The sequence below is a fragment of the Pseudophryne corroboree genome, chromosome 9 (assembly GCF_028390025.1).
Source record: "Pseudophryne corroboree isolate aPseCor3 chromosome 9, aPseCor3.hap2, whole genome shotgun sequence".
Taxonomy (NCBI): Eukaryota; Metazoa; Chordata; class Amphibia; order Anura; family Myobatrachidae; genus Pseudophryne; species Pseudophryne corroboree.
In genome coordinates, this window is record NC_086452.1 from 479,339,736 (window position 1) to 479,360,893 (window position 21,158).

The 21,158-nt window shown below is 44.4% G+C and overlaps 1 protein-coding gene across 1 annotated transcript; it reads right to left on the reverse strand.

The window, feature by feature from the left end:
- Positions 1 to 806: 806 nt before the first annotated feature.
- GPX1 (glutathione peroxidase 1) lies at positions 807 to 6,069 on the reverse strand. The gene is made up of 2 exons (XM_063941437.1): positions 5,813 to 6,069; positions 807 to 1,548 (listed from the first exon to the last, which is right to left on the reverse strand). The coding sequence occupies exons 1-2, from the start codon at positions 6,032 to 6,034 to the stop codon at positions 1,183 to 1,185; spliced, it is 588 nt and encodes a 195-aa protein (XP_063797507.1). The 5' UTR covers positions 6,035 to 6,069; the 3' UTR covers positions 807 to 1,182.
- Positions 6,070 to 21,158: the final 15,089 nt, after the last annotated feature.

Genomic DNA, 21,158 nt, shown 5'->3' on the forward strand with positions numbered 1-21,158 from the left:
TATTCCCCATGGTCCTTTCAGGAACCCCAGCATCCACAAGGACGATAGAGAAATAATGATTTAGGTGATCTGCTATTGCCTTGTCTCCCTCCACCAAATGCTCACTCTCTGTCTTAAGTCTTATTATTCCTCCATTTGATTTTCTCCTTTCATTTATATACTTAAAAAAGTTTTGCCCCCTTTACCTACTGACTGGGCCATTTTCTCCTCAGCTTCTGCCTTTGCACGTCTGATCACTTTCTTAGCATCCTTCCGTCTATCCAGATACACCTCTTTGTCATTATTATTTTTAGTCTGTTTGTATTTCCTAAAAGCCATCTTTTTTGCTCTCTCACTAGTTGATACTTCTTTTGTGAACCACACTGGCTTCCTTTTCCTGGTGCTTTTCCTAACCCTTTTGATACAAAGGTCTGTTGCCCTTACTATTGCACTTTTCCCACCTCTCCTGCACTCCTTCCAAGTTCCTCCAGTCCGCCAATGAATCACTTAAACATCTCCCCATTTTTGCAAAGTCAGCATTTCTAAAATCCAACACCTTTGTTTTTGTGTGACAGGAGTTGGATCCTGTCTTTATACTAAACCATACTGCTTGATGATCACTGGATCCCAGGTGCTCCCCCACATATATGTCTGATATCCTATCACCATTTGTGAGAATTAAATCTAATATGGAGTTTTTGCGAGTGGGCTCCCTCACCAAAAGTGAGGTCACTAGATTGTAAGTTGCAGTTTCCTGAAAGTGGGCTCCGCACCAGAGCAGCGACCGGTTATTACATCACCTGTAAGAACATCCCAAACAACTAGAAGACTTTGAAAATACTTTATTAGAGGTGACATCAGATCCCCCCCATCATCCCCTCCATTCAGAGACCCCCACAGACCGCTTACAGAGACATCAGCTCCCCCTCTCCAGGTTTCAAGAGAGAGCATCATAGGTAAGAGTCTGGGGGCACCTACAGTTAGGACTGGAGACTTCTGGGGGTATAGATGGGAGGCATCAGCAAAACACGCGTAATCGCACAACTCCCGACGTCTGCGCCGAGCGCCATCATCTGCCACAGGTAAGAGCAGGCCTGCCTCTACTATACAGATAATACATGGAGTGTAACGGAATACAGTCACATGACTAAGGCAGAGACGACCGCCCCCGCCATCAGGAGTTGTGCGCAAGCGCTGTGCCAGTTACATCTTATCGTCGAGCGGAACATCGCAGAGCAGCTTCTCTATGTCCTCCCGAATGTTGATGGTCTCAAAGCGGCGGCCATATCTCTTATACGGAACGCCGTCTGCACCAATCAGAAACTTCTCAAAGTTCCAGGACACATCACTGCGTCGCACCGGGGACCAGATGATGCTCTTCGGGTCAGTCATGAGGGAGACGGGGTCGTCGCTGGGGTACGGGAGACGCTCCTTCAGGAAGGTGAAGAGAGGGTGTTCCTTCTCCCCATTCACATCACACTTCTCAAACAGGGCGAAATTGGGCTCAAAGCCGCCCCCTGGGCGTACATGCTTCAGTGCGTTCAGGATCTCCGGGTTACCGGTATTCTCCTACAGGATGGAGACAGAAGGCCGGTTATACGCCATCATACATGTTCCTGTCCGTGTACTAACCCAATACAGAGGAGACAACATACAGGGGTATGGAGACCTGGGAGTAACAGGGTACAACTAATATCTGATCACGGGGCCGACACCAGAATACAGACACCACCCAGGAGACAACATATAGGGGTATGGGCTGACGTATGGAGACCTGGGAGTAACAGGGTGCAACTAATATCTGATCACGGGGCCGACACCAGCACCCCCACCCCACCCCACCCAGGAGACAACATATAGGGGTATGGGCTGACATATGGAGACCTGGGAGTAACAGGGTGCAACTAATATCTGATCACAGGGCCGACACCAGCACCACCCCCCCCCCCCCCCCCCCCCACCCCCACCCCACCCAGGAGACAACATATAGGGGTATGGGCTGACGTATGGAGACCTGGGAGTAACAGGGTGCAACTAATATCTGATCACAGGGCCGACACCAGCACCTCCCCCCACCCAGGAGACAACATATAGGGGTATGGGCTGACGTATGGAGACCTGGGAGTAACAGGGTGCAACTAATATCTGATCACTGGGCCGACACCAGCACCCCCCCGCCCCCACCCCACCCAGGAGACAACATATAGGGGTATGGGGTGACGTATGGAGACCTGAGAGTAACAGGGTACAACTAATATCTGATCACAGGGCCGACACCAGCACCCCCCCCCCCCCCCCACCCCACCCAGGAGACAACATATAGGGGTATGGGCTGACGTATGGAGACCTGAGAGTAACAGGGTACAACTAATATCTGATCACAGGGCCGACACCAGCACCTCCCCCCACCCAGGAGACAACATATAGGGGTATGGGCTGACGTATGGAGACCTGGGAGTAACAGGGTGCAACTAATATCTGATCACTGGGCCGACTCCAGAATACCGACACCACTCAGGAGACAACATATAGGGGTATGGGCTGACGTATGGAGACCTGAGAGTAACAGGGTACAACTAATATCTGATCACAGGGCCGACACCAGCACCTCCCCCCACCCAGGAGACAACATATAGGGGTATGGGCTGACGTATGGAGACCTGGGAGTAACAGGGTGCAACTAATATCTGATCACTGGGCCGACTCCAGAACACCGACACCACCCAGGAGACAACATATAGGGGTATGGGCTGACGTATGGAGACCTGGGAGTAAAAGGGTGCAACTAATATCTGATCACTGGGCCGACTCCAGAATACCGACACCACCCAGGAGACAACATATAGGGGTATGGGCTGACGTATGGAGACCTGGGAGTAACAGGGTGCAATAGCTGATCACGGGGCCGACGCCGGAATACCGACACTACTCAGGAGACAACATATAGGGGTATGAGGTGATGCATGGAGACCTGGGAGTAACACGGTACAACTAATATCTGATCACAGGACGCGGTCATGTGACAGATGCCGGAATGCCGACACCACTCAGGAGAACGGCTGAGAGAGGATGCGAAAAGCTCTGCCAGTGACGCTGTCAGGAGTACAAGCAGCGCTGCGTCCTGATCACCGCTCCTGCCCACCGCACAGATGGCGACTTGTTGGATTGCAGCCGCAGGGACCTGCAGACAGTGCCGCCGGAGTGCCCCCCAGGCTGGGCAGCTGTAGGTAGTGTACCCACATTCCTAGGCTGTACGCTAGCGGGAGCACAGGGCAGGGGGATGGGAGTGAGTTACGCTGCAGATTGGGGGGGTGAGGAGGACAGTTACCCGATCTCTGTATCAATGTAACGGGGGCAGCCCCTCCCCCCCGCGCTGGTATACAGCTCTCATGATGTCCCCTGTACCACAGCTGATCTCAGTGTCCCGGAGACGGGGGTGGAGAGTAGTAACGTCTTCTATAGGATTACTCAGTGGTATGTGTGAGTGTAGATCCAACATCAGCGCGTATTCATTTACCGATAGTGAGATGTTCTGTGCGGCGTACACAGGTGGCCAGGAGGAACTGGGCAGAACTCAGGAGGGGCTCCGCTCAGTGGCGTCGCGTGCACAAGGGGCTCCTACTGCGTGGCATATTGGGGGGGGGGCACACCAATTCTCTCAAAGCCTCCCCCCAATGATAATAGTATGTGTATAGGTGATACAAAGACACCCAGACCACACACAGACCAATGGAGACACCCAGACCAATGTCTGGAGACACCCAGACCAATGTCTGGAGACACCCAGACCAATGTCTGGAGACACCCAGACCAATGTCTGGAGACACCCAGACCAATGTCTGGAGACACCCAGACCAATGTCTGGAGACACCCAGACCAATGGAGACACCCAGACCAATGTCTGGAGACACCCAGACCAATGGAGACACCCAGACCAATGTCTGGAGACACCCAGACCAATGGAGACACCCAGACCAATGTCTGGAGACACCCAGACCAATGGAGACACTCAGCTAGAAAGATATTGGTGTATATCCCGGTCACAGCGATACCAATATATAGAGATATAGACGGGTATGAGACACACGGATATGGACAGATACAGAGGAAATGAGAGAGATACGAGACAGAGAGATACGAGACAGAGAGAGAGGCGAAAGAGAGAGATGCGAGACAGATATAAGAGATGGATAGGTACTGTAAATAGATATAGATATAAGATAGATATGAGACATAAGAGACGGATAGATACTGTAGATAGATATAGATATAAGACGGATAGAGATAGATAAAAGATAGATATAATACAAGAGACGGATTAGATAGGATGAGATAGATATAAGATACTGTAGATAAATATAAGACGATATAGATAGATATAGATACAAGAGATACGAGACAGATAGATATAATATAAGACGGATATATATAGATATAAGAGATGGATAGATAAATATAAGAGACAGATAGATAAAGGAGATAGATATGATAGATAGATATGTCTGTGATAGATATGTGATAAATAGATAGATATGAGAGATATTAGATAGATAGAGAGATAGATATTAGAGAGAGAGAGAGATAGATAGATATTAGATAGAGAGAGAGATAGATATGTGATATACATAGATATATATAGATATGAGATAGATATAGCTATGAGATAGATAGATAGATAGATGAGATATAGGAGATAGTCAGACAGATAGATATGCGATAGATAGATGTTATATAGATAGAGATGAGAGATAGATATGAGATATAGATAGATACAGATAGATATTAGATAGAGAGATAGATAGATAGAGGGGATAGATAGAGGAGATAGATAGAGGAGATAGATAGATAGAGGAGATAGATAGATAGAGGAGATAGATAGATAGAGGAGATAGATAGATAGAGGAGATAGATAGATAGATAGAGGAGATAGATAGATAGAGGAGATAGATAGATAGAGGAGATAGATAGATAGAGGAGATAGATAGAGGAGATAGATAGAGGAGATAGATAGAGGAGATAGATAGAGGAGATAGATAGAGGAGATAGATAGAGGAGATAGATAGATAGATAGAGGAGATAGATAGATAGAGGAGATAGATAGATAGAGGAGATAGATAGATAGATAGAGGAGATAGATAGATAGAGGAGATAGATAGATAGAGGAGATAGATAGAGGAGATATATGAGATATGAGATAGATAGATAGATAGATAGATAGAGATATGAGATAGATAGAGATATGAGAGAGATAGAGAGAGATAGATATATATAGAGATATGAGATAGATATATATAGAGATATGAGATAGATAGATAGATATATAGAGATATGAGACAGATAGATATATAGAGATATGAGACAGATAGATATATAGAGATATGAGACAGATAGATATATAGAGATATGAGACAGATAGATATATAGAGATATGAGATAGATAGATATATATAGATATGAGATAGATATATATAGATATGAGATAGATATATATAGATATGAGATAGATATATATAGATATGAGATAGATATATATAGATATGAGATAGATATATATAGATATGAGATAGATATATATATATATAGATATGAGATAGATATATAGATATGAGATAGATAGATATATAGATATGAGATAGATAGATAGATATATATATATATATATATGAGATATATATATATATATATATATGAGATAGATAGATATATATCTGAGAGAGAGAGAGAGAGAGAGAGAGAGATATGAGATAGATAGATAGATAGATAGATAGATAGATAGATAGATAGATAGATAGATAGATTAGGCAGGCGGACAAGCAGCGGGTGTGGGAGTCACCTGGTGCCCGAACTGGTTGCAGGGGAAGCCGAGCACCCGCAGCCCCCGGGGCCCGTACTCGCTCTGGAGCCGGCACATCTGCGTGTAGTCCCGGACGGTCGTCCCTCACAGCGAGGCCACGTTCTCTATGAGCAGCACCTGCCCCCGGTAGCGGGACAGCGCCAGCGCCTCCCCGGACAGTAGCCGGGCGGAGAACTCGTACACGGTGCGAGCAGCGCACATGGCGGCGACAGGTAATGTATGACCTCGGCCGGCGGGGAGGAGATGCTTATATACCCCGGGGCGGGGCCTTAGTCACTCCGCCCACCGTCCAATCACAGAGCCTGGGGGCACTTTGAGCACACCCACCTACACTACCAAGCGCCAGGGGACCCGCCCACCGCACAATCACAGCGCCGGGGACACTTTGAGCACACCCACCTACACTACCAAGCGCCAGGGGACCCGCCCACCGCCCAATCACAGCGCCGGAAAACCCAATGGGCACACCCACCTTCACTGCCAAGTACCAGGAGACCCTTCCCACCACCCAATCCCAGCTCTGGCGGATATATTACACTCAGGATGGGTGTCACCATCTATTACCCCAGAGTACTTATTCCGTGTCACCATCTATTACCCCAGAGTACTTATTCCGTGTCACCATCTATTACCCCAGAGTACTTATTCCATGTCGCCATCTATTACCCCGGAGTACTTATTCCGTGACACCATCTATTACCCCGGAGTACTTATTCTGTGTCACCATTTGTTACCCCGGAGTACTTATTCCGTGTCCCCATCTATTACCCCGGGGTACTTATTCCGTCTCCCCATCTATCTATTACCACGGACTACTTATTCCGTCTCACCATCTATTACCCCGAAGTACTTATTCTGTGTCCCCATCTATTACCACGGAGTACTTTTTCTGTGTCACCATCTATTACCACGGATTACTTATTCCGTCTCACCATCTATTACCCCGGAGTACTTATTCCGTGTCGCCATATATTACCCCGGAGTTCTTGTTCCGTGTCTCCATCTATTACCCCGGAGTACTTATTCTGTGTCACCATCTATTACCCCGGAGTACTTATTCCGTTTCCCCATCTATTACCCCGGGGTACTTATTCCGTCTCCCCATCTATCTATTACCACGGACTACTTATTCCGTCTCACCATCTATTACCCCGAAGTACTTATTCCGTGTCCCCATCTATTACCACGGAGTACTTATTCTGTGTCACCATCTATTACCACGGACTACTTATTCCGTCTCACCATCTATTACCCCGGAGTACTTATTCCGTGTTCCCGTCTATTACCCCGGAGTACTTATTCCGTGTCACCGTCTATTACCCTGGAGTATTTATTCCGTGTCCCCGTCTATTACCCCGGAGTACTTATTCCGTGTCACCATGCACCATCTATTACCCCAGAGTACTTATTCCGTGTCACCATCTAATACCCCGGAGTACTTATTCCGTGTCACCATCTATTACCCCGGAGTACTTATTCCGTGTCACCATCTAATACCCCGGAGTACTTATTTTGTGTCACCAACTATTACCTCGGAGTACTTATTCTGTGTCACCATCTATTATCCCGGAGTACTTATTCCGTGTCACCATCTAATTCCCTGGAGTACTTATTCCGTGTCCCCATCTATTACCCCTGAGTATTTATTCCATGTCACCATCTATTACCCCGGAGTACTTATTCTGTGTCACCATCTAATACCCCGGAGAACTTATTCCGTGTCCCCGTCTATTACCCCGGAGTACTTATTCCGTGTCACCATCTAATACCCCAGAGTACTTATTCCGTGTCCCCATCTATTACCCTGGTGTACTTATTCCGTGTCCACATCTATTACCCCGGAGTACTTATTCCGTGTCCCCATCTATTACCCCGGAGTACTTATTCCGTGTCCCCATCTAATACCTCGGAGTACTTATTCCGTGTCCCCATCTAATACCTCTGAGTACTTATTCCGTGTCCCCATCTATTACTCCGGATTACTTATTCCGCGTCATCATCTAATATCCTGGAGTACTTATTCCGTGTCCCCATCTATTACCCCAGAGTACTTATTCTGTTTCCCCATCTAATACCACAGAGTACTTATTCCATGTCCCCATTACCCCGGAGTACTTATTCAGTGTCCCAATCTATTATCCCAGAGTACTTATTCCGTGTCACCATCTATTACCCCAGAGTTCTTATTGTGTGTCCCCATCTATTATCCCGAAGTACTTATTCTGTGTCCATCTATCACTCCGGATTCCTTATTCCATATCACCATCTATTACTCCTGATAATTTATTCTGTGTCACCATCTATTACCCCGGAGTAATTATTCCGTGTCCCAATCCATTATCCCGGAATACTTATTCCTTATCCCCACCTAATACCCCGAATAACTAATTCCATGTCCTTTTCTATTACCCCAGAGTACTTATTCCATATCACCATCTATTACCCCGCTGTTCTTATTCCATATCCCCATCTATTAACCCAGATTACTTATTCCATATCACTATCTATTATCCCAGAGTACTTATTCCGTGTCACCATCTAATACTCCAGAGTACTTATTCCTTGTCCCCATCTATTACTCCGGATTACTTATTCCGTGTCATCATCTAATATCCTGGAGTATTTATTCCGTGTCCCCATCTATTAACCCAGAGTACTTATTGTGTGTCCCTATCTAATACCATGGAATATTTATTACTTGTCCCCATCTATTTCCCCGGATTACTTATTCCGTGTCATCATCTAGTACCCCGGAGAACTTATTCCGTGTCCCCATCTATTACCCCAGAGTACTTATTCCATGTACCCATCTATTACCCCGGGTTACTTATTCCGTGTCACCATCTATTACCCCGGAGTACTTATTGCGTGTCCCCATCTATTATCCCGAAGTACTTAATCTGTGTCCCCATCTATTACTCCGGATTACTTATTCCGTGTCATCATCTAATATCCTGGAGTACTTATTCTGTGTCCCCATCTATTAACCTGGATCACTTATTCCGTGTCAAAATCTATTACCCTGGAGTACTTATTACTTATTCCGTATCACCATCTATTACCCCGGATTTCTTCTTTTGTGTCACCATCTATTACCCCAAGGTACTTATTTTGTGTCCCCATCTATTACTCTGGATTACTTATTCTGTGTCATCTAATATCCTGGTGTACTTAGTCCGTTTCCCCATCTATTACCCCAGAGTTCTTATTCCGTGTCCTCATCTATTACCCCAGAGTACTTATTCCGTGTCCCTATCTATTACCCCGGAGTACTTATTCCATGTCACCATCTCTTACCCCAGTGTCCTTTTTTTGTGTCATCATCTATTACCCCGGAGTACTTATTCCATGTCACTATTTCCCGAGAGTACTTATTCCGTGTCACCAACTGTTACCGCAGAGTACTTATTCCATGTCACCATATATTACCCCGGTGTACTTACTCTGTGTCATCATCTATTACCCCGGTGTACTTATTCGGTGTCCCATTCTAATACCCCGGAGTACTTATTCAGTGTCACCATCTAATACCTGGTGTATTTGTTCAGTGTCACCGTCTATTACCGCTGAGTACTTATTCCGTGTCACCGTCTATTACCCCGGTGTACTTATTACATGTCCCCTACTATTACCCTGGAGTACTTATTCCGTGTCACCGTCTATTACACCAGTGTACTTATTCCATGTCACCATCTATTACCCTGGATTACTTATTCTGTGTCACCATCTGTGGCTGGAGACCCTGGCAGCCACATGGTTAATGGCAGCCACGACACGTAAGGTGTTAGCCCTTAAGTGCCCAGCACCATTTTAAGGACAACTGTTGCTAGGCACCATATTTGAAATGTACATACGGCGCTGGGCGCGGACTATTTAAAAATATGTTTAATGCTGTGTCTTAACATGACATATGTAGTGCTCTGTGCACAATTGCAGGATTGCATGTTTAAATGTATTTATATTTAAGATGTGGTCACCTGTATTTTAAAGGGAAAAAGGCACTTACTATATCTGTATGAATAAGCATCTCCTATCTTCTGGGAATAGGAAGTGGCATGCTAATCGCCTCTGCTAGCAGATGTGTGAATGACAAAACCTTTTGATGTTGGGCAGTGCCCGGCAGGTAATGTGCTGGGTGTGAGTTCCTTAGAGGAAGATGTTAATCACGGAGATTTTCCTTATCCCATAGTAAAGTGGTATGGGGATTGGTATGGGGATGGAAACCTGTATTTATTTATGTAGCTGGTTTAGTTGATGTATGAATCCTGAATGGTATATTCAGGAAGGAGGAACATTTGAGAAATCAAATACAAACTGTATTTTTAATCTATGTGATAAATGTATCAATGGCAAAGTGTAAACTCCCAGGTGGTAGGAATTGAAGTTTAAATGACACCAAACTTTGTGTGTGACAGGAAGGAGGAAATTGCTTCATACACTTATATCCTTTTAAACTGTCATTTATTTATATTTTGTAAGATATCCTGATTGAATTGAAAGGATTCAGGGGGAACTACCCCCTGAGATGCATTATGGTTTTATTGTATAAAAAGAGGAGGCCTGTGAGCTCCAAGTTGTATTATACCAACTACTTTCTGCTGTAACTTCTTGCTGTATGCTGCTGCCCCTAGCAATAGGGAAGAGTCTTTTTGAAGGCTCTTTGAGCAAATAAACATCTTCTGCCTCAAGACGACCGCTTCATCTTGTGACCTGCAGGGCTAGACAAAACCTAGCTCTGTTTTCCGGCTGTCCAGGGTGTATCCAGCGTCTCCAAGCTCCGCCTCCAGCCAGCTACCCGGTAGAGGCCTAGTCAAGTGACTAGTGGGGATTCGTCAACACTACACAGGTGTGGTAAGGCGACGTGTCGACACATACAGAGCAGAACCGTGGTTCCAGATGCCACGGCAGGTTAGGAGTTTGGTGGTGGCAGCGTAGAACCCGCCCACTTCTCAGTGGGTGGAGTCAGTACCAGGTGGTTACTGACAGGAAGCGAGAATCCTCTATGTGGCCAGGTCCCATGTGACCGAAACATCCATTCTGTGTACTGGGGACGGGACGTGAAGTGGAGAGGGTTGTCATATGGGACCATCCGTTCACATCTATTACCCCGGAGTACTTATTCCGTGTCCCCATCTATTATCCCGGAGTACTTATTCCTTGTCCCCATCTATTACCCCGGATTACTTTTTCCGTGTCCTTTTCTATTACCTCGGAGTACTTATTCCGTATCCTTATCTATTACCCTGGAGTACTTATTCCATGTCACCATCTATTACACCGCTGTACTAATTCCATGTCCCTATTACCCCGCTGTACTTAATCCATCACCCCCTTCTAATACCCCAGATAACTTATTACGGGGTAATAGATGGTGACCCCAGAGTACTTAGTCCATTTCCCCGTCTATTGCCCCGGAGTACTTATGCCGTGTCACCATCTATTACCCCGGTGTACTTATTCTGTGTCCCCATCTTTTACCCAGGAGTACTATTCCGTGTCACCATCTATTACCTCTTAGTGCTTAGTGTCCCCATCTATTAATCCGTGTTACCATATATTAGCACGGAGTACTTATTCCATGTCCACATCTATTATCCTGGAGTACTTATTCCTTGTCCCCACCTATTACCCCGGATTTCTTATTCTGTGTCACCATCTATTATCGCGGAGTACTTATTCTGTGTCCTTATCTATTACCCCGGAGTACTTATTCCATGTCAGCATCTATTACCCCGCTGTACTTAATCCGTCATCCCCTTCTAATACACCGGAGTACTTATTCCAGTGTAATAGATGGTGACCCCAGAGTACTTATTCCATGACCCCGTCTAATACCCCAGAGTACTTATTCCATGTCCCCATTTATTATCCCTGATTACATATTCCGTGTCCCCATCAATTATCCCGGAGTACTTACTCCGTGTCCCGATCTATTACCATGGAGTACTTATTCCGTGTCACCATCTATTACCCCGGAGTACTTATTGCGTGTCCCCATCTATTATCCCGGAATACTTATTCCGTGTCCCCATCTATTAACCCGGATTACTTATTCCGTATCACTCTGGATTTCTTATTCCATGTTACCATATATTACCCCGGAGTACTTATTCCATGTCCCCATCTATTATCCTGGAGTACTTATTACTTGTCCCCATCTATTACCCTGGATTTCTTATTCTGTGTCACCATCTATTACCGCGGAGTACTTATTCGTGTTCTTATCTATTACCCCAGAGTACTTAATCCATGTCAGCATCTATTACCCCGCTGTACTTAATCCGTCACCCCCTTCTAATGCCCCAAAGTTCTTATTATGGTGTAATAGATGGTGACCCCAGAGTACTTATTCCATGATCCCGTCTATTACCCCAGAGTACTTATTCCGTGTCTCCATTTATTCTTCCAGAGTACTTATTCAGTGTCCCCAGCTATTACCCCGGAGTACTTTTTCCGTGTCACCATCAATTACCCCAGTATACTTATTCTGTTTCCCCATCTATTATCCCAGAGTAATTATTCCATGTCCCCATCTATTAACCCAGATTACTTATTCCGTATCACCATCTATTACCCTGGAGTACTTATTCTATGTCACAATCTATTACCCTGGAGTACTTATTCCATGTCCCCATCTATTTCCCTGGAGTACTTATTCATGTCACCATATATTACCCCGGAGTACTTATTCCGTGTCACCATCTATTACCCCAAAGTAATTATACCATGTCCCCATCTATTACCCCGGAGTATTTATCCCGTGTCCCCATATATTACCTCGGAGTACTTATCTCATGTCCCCATCTATTACCCTGGAGTACTTATTCCATGTCACTATCTATTACACTGGAGTACTTATTCTGTGTCACCATCTATTACCCTGGAGTACTTATTCCGTGTCACCATCTATTACCCTGGAGTACTTATTATGTGTAACCATCAATTACCCCCTGGACTACTAATTACGTGTCCTCATCTATTACCCCGGAGTACTTATTCTGTGTCACCATCTATTACCCCGGAGTACTTATTCCGTGTCGCCATCTATTATCCCGGAGTATTTATTCTGTGTCCCCATCTATTATCCTGGAGTATTTATTCCGTGTCCCCATCTACTACTCCGGATTACTTATTGTGTGTCCCCATCTATTATCCCGGAGTACTTATTCCGTGTCACCATCTATTAACCCGGAGTACTTAACCTGTGTCACCATCTATTACCCTGGAGTACTTATTCCATGTAATCATCCATTATCCCTGATTACTTATTGCGTGTTCCCAGCTATTATCCTGGAGTACTTATTTCATGTCTCCATCTATTATCCCGGAGTACTTATTCCTTGTCCCCATCTATTACCCCCGAGATCTTATTCCCGGTCACTATTACCCCAGAGTACTTAGTCCGTGTCCCCATCTACTACCCCGGTTTACTTATTACTTGTCCCTATCTATTATCCGGGAGTACTTATTCCGTGACACCATCTATTACCCCGGAGAACTATTGTGTCACCAGCTATTACCCTGGTGTATTTATTTCTTGTCACCATCTATTACCCCGGAGTACTTATTCCGTGTACTCATCTACTACCCCGGAGTGCATATTCCGTGTCACCATCTATTACCCCAGAGTACTTATTCCGTGTCATCATCTATTACCCCGGAATACTTATTCTGTGTCCCTTTCTAATACCCCAGAGTACTTATTCCATGTCACCATCTATTACCCTGGTGTACTTAATCCGTGTCACCATCTATTACCCCAGAGTACTTATTCCGTGTCCCCATCTGTTACCTCGGTGTACTTATTCCGTGTCCAGCTCTAATACCCCAGAGTACTTATTCTGTGTCCCTATCTATTACCCTGAAGTAATATTCCGTGTCACCATCTATTACCCCAGTGTACTAATTCCGTGTCTTCATCAAATACTCCAGAGTACTTATTCCGTGTCCCTGTCTATTATCCCAGAGTACTTATTCTGTGTACCCGTCTATTAACCCAGAGTTCTCATTCCGTGGCCCCATCTATTATCCCAGAGTACTTTTTCTTTGTCCCCATCTATTACCCCGGTGTGCTTATTCCGAGTCCCCATCTGTTACCCCGGTGTACTTATTCTGTGTCCCCATCTAATACCCCAGAGTACTTATTCTGTATCACCATCTATTAATCCGGATTACCTATTACGTGTCACCATCTATTACCCCGGAGTACTTATTCCTTCTCCCCATCTGTTACCCTGGAGAACTTATTCTGTGTCCCCATCTACTACCCTGGATTACTTACTGCATGTCCCCATCTATTATCCCGGAGTACTTATTCCGTGTCACCATCTATTAACCCTGAGGACTTATTCCGTGTCACCATCCATTACCCCGTAGTACTTATTGTGTCACCACCTAGTACACTGGAGTACGCATTCCATGTCACCATCTATTACCCTGGAGTACTTATTCAATGTCACCATCTATTACCCTGGAGTACTTATTCCGTGTCACCATCTATTACCCTGGATGTGTCACCATCTATTACCCCAGAGTACTTATTCCGTGTTCCCATCTGTTACCCCAGAGTACTTGTTTCATGTCCCCATCTATTACCCCAGAGTTCTTATTCTGTGTCCCTTTCTAATACCCTGGAGTACTTTTTCTGTGTCACAATCTATTACCCCAATGTACTTATTCCGTGTCACCATCTATTACTTCGGAGTACTTATTCCATGTCACCATCTAGTACCCCGGAGTACGTATTCCGTGTCACCATCTATTACCTCAGGGTACTTATTCCGTGTCATCATCTATTACCCCGGTGTACTTTTTCAATGTCCCTTTTTAATACCCCGGATAACTTATTCTGTGTCCTTATCTGTTACCCCGGTGTACTTATTCCTTGTCCCCATCTAATACCCCGGATTACTTATACCGTGTCCCCATCTAATACCTAAAAGTACTATTCCGTGTCACTATCTATTTCCCCGGAGTACTAATTTCGTATCCTCATCTAATACCCTGGAGTACTTATTCTGTGTCCCCAACTATTACCCCAGAGTACTTATTCCGTATCTCCATCTAATACCCCGGAGTACTTATTGCATGTCCCCATCTATTACCCGAGAATACTTATTCCGTGTCTCCATTTACTACCTCAGAGTACTTTTTCCATGTCCCCATCTATTACCCCGGAGAACTGTTTTGTCACCAGCTATTACCCCGGTGTGTTTATTTCTTGTCACAATCTATTACCTTGGAGTACTTGTTCCTTGTCCCCATCTAATACCCCGGATTACTTATTGCATGTCTCCATGTCCCCATCTGTTATCCCAGAGTACTTTTTCTGTGTCACCATCTATTATCCCAGAGAACTGTTGTGTCACCATCTATTACCCCAATGTATTTATTTCTTGTCACCATCTATTACCTTGGAGTACTTATTCCTTGTCTCCATCTATTACCCCGGATTACTTATTGTGTGTCCCCATCTATTATCCCGGAGTACTTATTCCGTGTCACCATCTATTAACCCGCAGTACTTATTCCTTGTCCCCATCTAATACCCCGGATTACTTATTGTGTGTCTCCATGTCCCCATCTATTAACCCAGAGTACTTATTCCATGTCCCCATCTATTAACCCAGATTACTTATTCCGTATCACCATCTATTACCCTGGAGTACTTATTCTATGTCACAATCTATTACCCTGGAGTACTTATTCCATGTCCCCATCTATTTCCCTGGAGTACTTATTCATGTCACCATATATTACCCCGGAGTACTTATTCCGTGTCACCATCTATTACCCCAAAGTAATTATACCATGTCCCCATCTATTACCCCGGAGTATTTATCCCGTGTCCCCATATATTACCTCGGAGTACTTATCTCATGTCCCCATCTATTACCCTGGAGTACTTATTCCATGTCACTATCTATTACACTGGAGTACTTATTCTGTGTCACCATCTATTACCCTGGAGTACTTATTCCGTGTCACCATCTATTACCCTGGAGTACTTATTATGTGTAACCATCAATTACCCCCTGGACTACTAATTACGTGTCCTCATCTATTACCCCGGAGTACTTATTCTGTGTCACCATCTATTACCCCGGAGTACTTATTCCGTGTCGCCATCTATTATCCCGGAGTATTTATTCTGTGTCCCCATCTATTATCCTGGAGTATTTATTCCGTGTCCCCATCTACTACTCCGGATTACTTATTGTGTGTCCCCATCTATTATCCCGGAGTACTTATTCCGTGTCACCATCTATTAACCCGGAGTACTTAACCTGTGTCACCATCTATTACCCTGGAGTACTTATTCCATGTAATCATCCATTATCCCTGATTACTTATTGCGTGTTCCCAGCTATTATCCTGGAGTACTTATTTCATGTCTCCATCTATTATCCCGGAGTACTTATTCCTTGTCCCCATCTACTACCCCCAAGATCTTATTCCCGGTCACTATTACCCCAGAGTACTTAGTCCGTGTCCCCATCTACTACCCCGGTTTACTTATTACTTGTCCCTATCTATTATCCGGGAGTACTTATTCCGTGACACCATCTATTACCCCGGAGAACTATTGTGTCACCAGCTATTACCCTGGTGTATTTATTTCTTGTCACCATCTATTACCCCGGAGTACTTATTCCGTGTACTCATCTACTACCCCGGAGTGCATATTCCGTGTCACCATCTATTACCCCAGAGTACTTATTCCGTGTCATCATCTATTACCCCGGAATACTTATTCTGTGTCCCTTTCTAATACCCCAGAGTACTTATTCCATGTCACCATCTATTACCCTGGTGTACTTAATCCGTGTCACCATCTATTACCCCAGAGTACTTATTCCGTGTCCCCATCTGTTACCTCGGTGTACTTATTCCGTGTCCAGCTCTAATACCCCAGAGTACTTATTCTGTGTCCCTATCTATTACCCTGAAGTAATATTCCGTGTCACCATCTATTACCCCAGTGTACTAATTCCGTGTCTTCATCAAATACTCCAGAGTACTTATTCCGTGTCCCTGTCTATTATCCCAGAGTACTTATTCTGTGTACCCGTCTATTAACCCAGAGTTCTCATTCCGTGGCCCCATCTATTATCCCAGAGTACTTTTTCTTTGTCCCCATCTATTACCCCGGTGTGCTTATTCCGAGTCCCCATCTGTTACCCCGGTGTACTTATTCTGTGTCCCCATCTAATACCCCAGAGTACTTATTCTGTATCACCATCTATTAATCCGGATTACCTATTACGTGTCACCATCTATTACCCCGGAGTACTTATTCCTTCTCCCCATCTGTTACCCTGGAGAACTTATTCTGTGTCCCCATCTACTACCCTGGATTACTTACTGCATGTCCCCATCTATTATCCCGGAGTACTTATTCCGTGTCACCATCTATTAACCCTGAGGACTTATTCCGTGTCACCATCCATTACCCCGTAGTACTTATTGTGTCACCACCTAGTACACTGGAGTACGCATTCCATGTCACCATCTATTACCCTGGAGTACTTATTCAATGTCACCATCTATTACCCTGGAGTACTTATTCCGTGTCACCATCTATTACCCTGGATGTGTCACCATCTATTACCCCAGAGTACTTATTCCGTGTTCCCATCTGTTACCCCAGAGTACTTGTTTCATGTCCCCATCTATTACCCCAGAGTTCTTATTCTGTGTCCCTTTCTAATACCCTGGAGTACTTTTTCTGTGTCACAATCTATTACCCCAATGTACTTATTCCGTGTCACCATCTATTACTTCGGAGTACTTATTCCATGTCACCATCTAGTACCCCGGAGTACGTATTCCGTGTCACCATCTATTACCTCAGGGTACTTATTCCGTGTCATCATCTATTACCCCGGTGTACTTTTTCAATGTCCCTTTTTAATACCCCGGATAACTTATTCTGTGTCCTTATCTGTTACCCCGGTGTACTTATTCCTTGTCCCCATCTAATACCCCGGATTACTTATACCGTGTCCCCATCTAATACCTAAAAGTACTATTCCGTGTCACCATCTATTTCCCCGGAGTACTAATTTCGTATCCTCATCTAATACCCTGGAGTACTTATTCTGTGTCCCCAACTATTACCCCAGAGTACTTATTCCGTATCTCCATCTAATACCCCGGAGTACTTATTGCATGTCCCCATCTATTACCCGAGAATACTTATTCCGTGTCTCCATTTACTACCTCAGAGTACTTTTTCCATGTCCCCATCTATTACCCCGGAGAACTGTTTTGTCACCAGCTATTACCCCGGTGTGTTTATTTCTTGTCACAATCTATTACCTTGGAGTACTTATTCCTTGTCCCCATCTAATACCCCGGATTACTTATTGCATGTCTCCATGTCCCTATCTGTTATCCCAGAGTACTTTTTCTGTGTCACCATCTATTATCCCAGAGAACTGTTGTGTCACCATCTATTACCCCAATGTATTTATTTCTTGTCACCATCTATTACCTTGGAGTACTTATTCCTTGTCTCCATCTATTACCCCGGATTACTTATTGTGTGTCCCCATCTATTATCCCGGAGTACTTATTCTGTGTCACCATCTATTAACCCGCAGTACTTATTCCTTGTCCCCATCTAATACCCCGGATTACTTATTGTGTGTCTCCATGTCCCCATCTATTAACCCAGAGTACTTATTCCGTGTCACCATCTATTAACCCACAGTACTTATTCCGTGTCACCATCTATTACCTCGGAGTACTTATTCTGTGTCACCATTTAGCACCCCGTAGTACGTATTCCGTGTCACCATCTATTACCCCTGTGTACTTATTAAGTGTCATCATCTATTACCCCGGTGTACTTACATGTCACCATCTATTACCCTGGAGTACTTATTCTGTCACCATCTATTACCCCGATGTACTTATTCCATGTCACCATCTATTACCCTGGAGTACTTATTCTGTGTCACCATCTATTACCCTGAAGTACTTATTCTGTGTCACCATCTATTACCCCGGAGTACTTATTCCGTGTCCCCATCTATTACCCCAGAGTACTTATTTTGTGTCCCCCATCTATTACCCCAGAGTACTTATTCCGTGTCCCCATCTATTACCCTGGAGTACATATTCTGTGTCACCATCTATTACCCCTGTGTACTTATTCCGTGTCATCATCTATTACCCCGGAGTACTTATTCCATGTCACCATCTAAAACCCCAGAGTACTTATTCCATGTCAACATCTAGTACCCCGGAGTACGTATTCTGTCTCACCATCTATTTCCCCGGTGTACTTATTCCGTATCATCTATTACCCCTGTGTACTTTTTCCGTGTCCCTTTCTAATACCCCGGATTACTTATTCTGTGTCCCCATCTAATACCCCAGATTACTTATACCGTGGCCCCATCTAATACCCTGGAGTACTTATTCCATGTCCCCATCTATTACCCCAGAGTACTTATTCCGTATCTCCATCTAATACCCCAGAGTACTTATTGCATGTCCTCCATCTATTACCTGAGACTACTTATTCCGTGTCCCCATTTACTACCTCAGAGTACTTATTCCATGTCACCATCTATTATCCCAGAGTACTTATTCCATGTCCCCATCTATTACCCCGGAGTACTTATTCCGTGTCCCCATCTATTACCCTGGTGTACTTATTCCGTGTCCCCATCTAGTACACCGGAGTACTTATTCCGTGTCCCCATCTAATACCCTGGAGTACTTATTCTGTGTCACCATCTATTACCCTGGAGTACTTATACAGTGTCCCCATCTAGTATCCCAGAGTTCTTTTTCCATGTCACCATCTATTACCCCAGAGTACTTATTCTGTGTCCCCATCTAATATCCCGGAGCACTAATTCCGTTTCCCCATCTAATACCCCAGAATACTTTTTCTGTGTTACCATCTATTACTCCAAAGTGCTTATTGTGTGTCCCCATCTAATATCCCGGAGTACTTATTCGTTGTCCCCATCTATTACCCCAGAGTAGTTATTCCTTGTCCCCTTCTAATACCCCGGAGTATTTATTCCGTGTCCCCATCTATTACCCCGTAGTACTTATTCCGTGTCCCCATCTATTATCCCGGAGTACTTATTCCTTGTCCCCATTTATTACCCCGAATTAATTTATTCTGTGTCACCATCTATTACCTCGGTATACTTAGTCCATGTCACAATCTATTACCCCAGAGTACTTATTCCATGTCACCATCTATTATCCCGGAGTACTTATTCTGTGTCACCATCTAGTACCCCGGAGTACATATTCCGTGTCACCATCTGTTACCCTGGTGTACTTATTAACATAACATAGTAACATAGTATCTGAGGTTGAAAAAAGACAATTGTCCATCGAGTTCAACCTATTTGTGGTGTCCTATGCATGATGATTTGACTAAAATTTCTGACTGATGCTGCTTTCAGCCATTGCATTTTATCCCTATTTATAGTAACTATAATGCATGACTATGCACCATACCCCTGGATATCCTTATCCATTAGGAATTTATCTAACCCATTCTTAAAGGTGTTGACAGATTCCGCCATTACAACTCCCTCGGGCAGGGAATTCCAAACACGTATTGTCCTTACCGTGAAAAAGCCTTTACGCCGTATTGTGCGGAATCTCCTTTCCTCTAACCTGAGCGAGTGTCCACGAGTCCTCTGTGTTGATCTAACCAAAAACAGGTCCTGCGCAAGCTCTGTGTATTGTCCCCTTATATATTTGTAGATGTTGATCATATCCCCTCTTAGTCTCCGCTTTTCCAATGTAAACATGCCTAGTCTTTCAAGCCTTTCCTTGTATTCCATCATCTCCATACCCTTAATTAGTTTGGTCGCCCTCCTCTGTACCTTTTCAAGCTCCAGGATATCCTTTTTGTAGTACGGTGCCCAGAATTGTACACAGTATTCAAGGTGTGGCCTCACTAGTGATTTATATAACGGGAATATAATACTCTCGTCCCTAGCATCAATACCCCGTTTTATGCATGCTAATATCTTATTAGCTTTCTTTGCTGCAGTCCTACTTTGGGTACTACTGCTTAGCTTGCTATCTATGAGGACACCTAAGTCCTTTTCCAGTACAGAATCCCCTAATTTTACCCCATTTAGTAGGTAGGTGTAATTTTTGTTCTTGTTACCACAGTGCATTACCTTACACTTGTCTGTGTTGAAGCGCATTCTCCATTTGGCTGCCCATGATTCTAATTTAACTAAGTCGTTCTGAAGAGACTCGGCATCCTCCTCTGTATTTATAGCCTTACACAATTTGGTATCATCTGCAAAAATTGACACCATGCTCTCTAGAC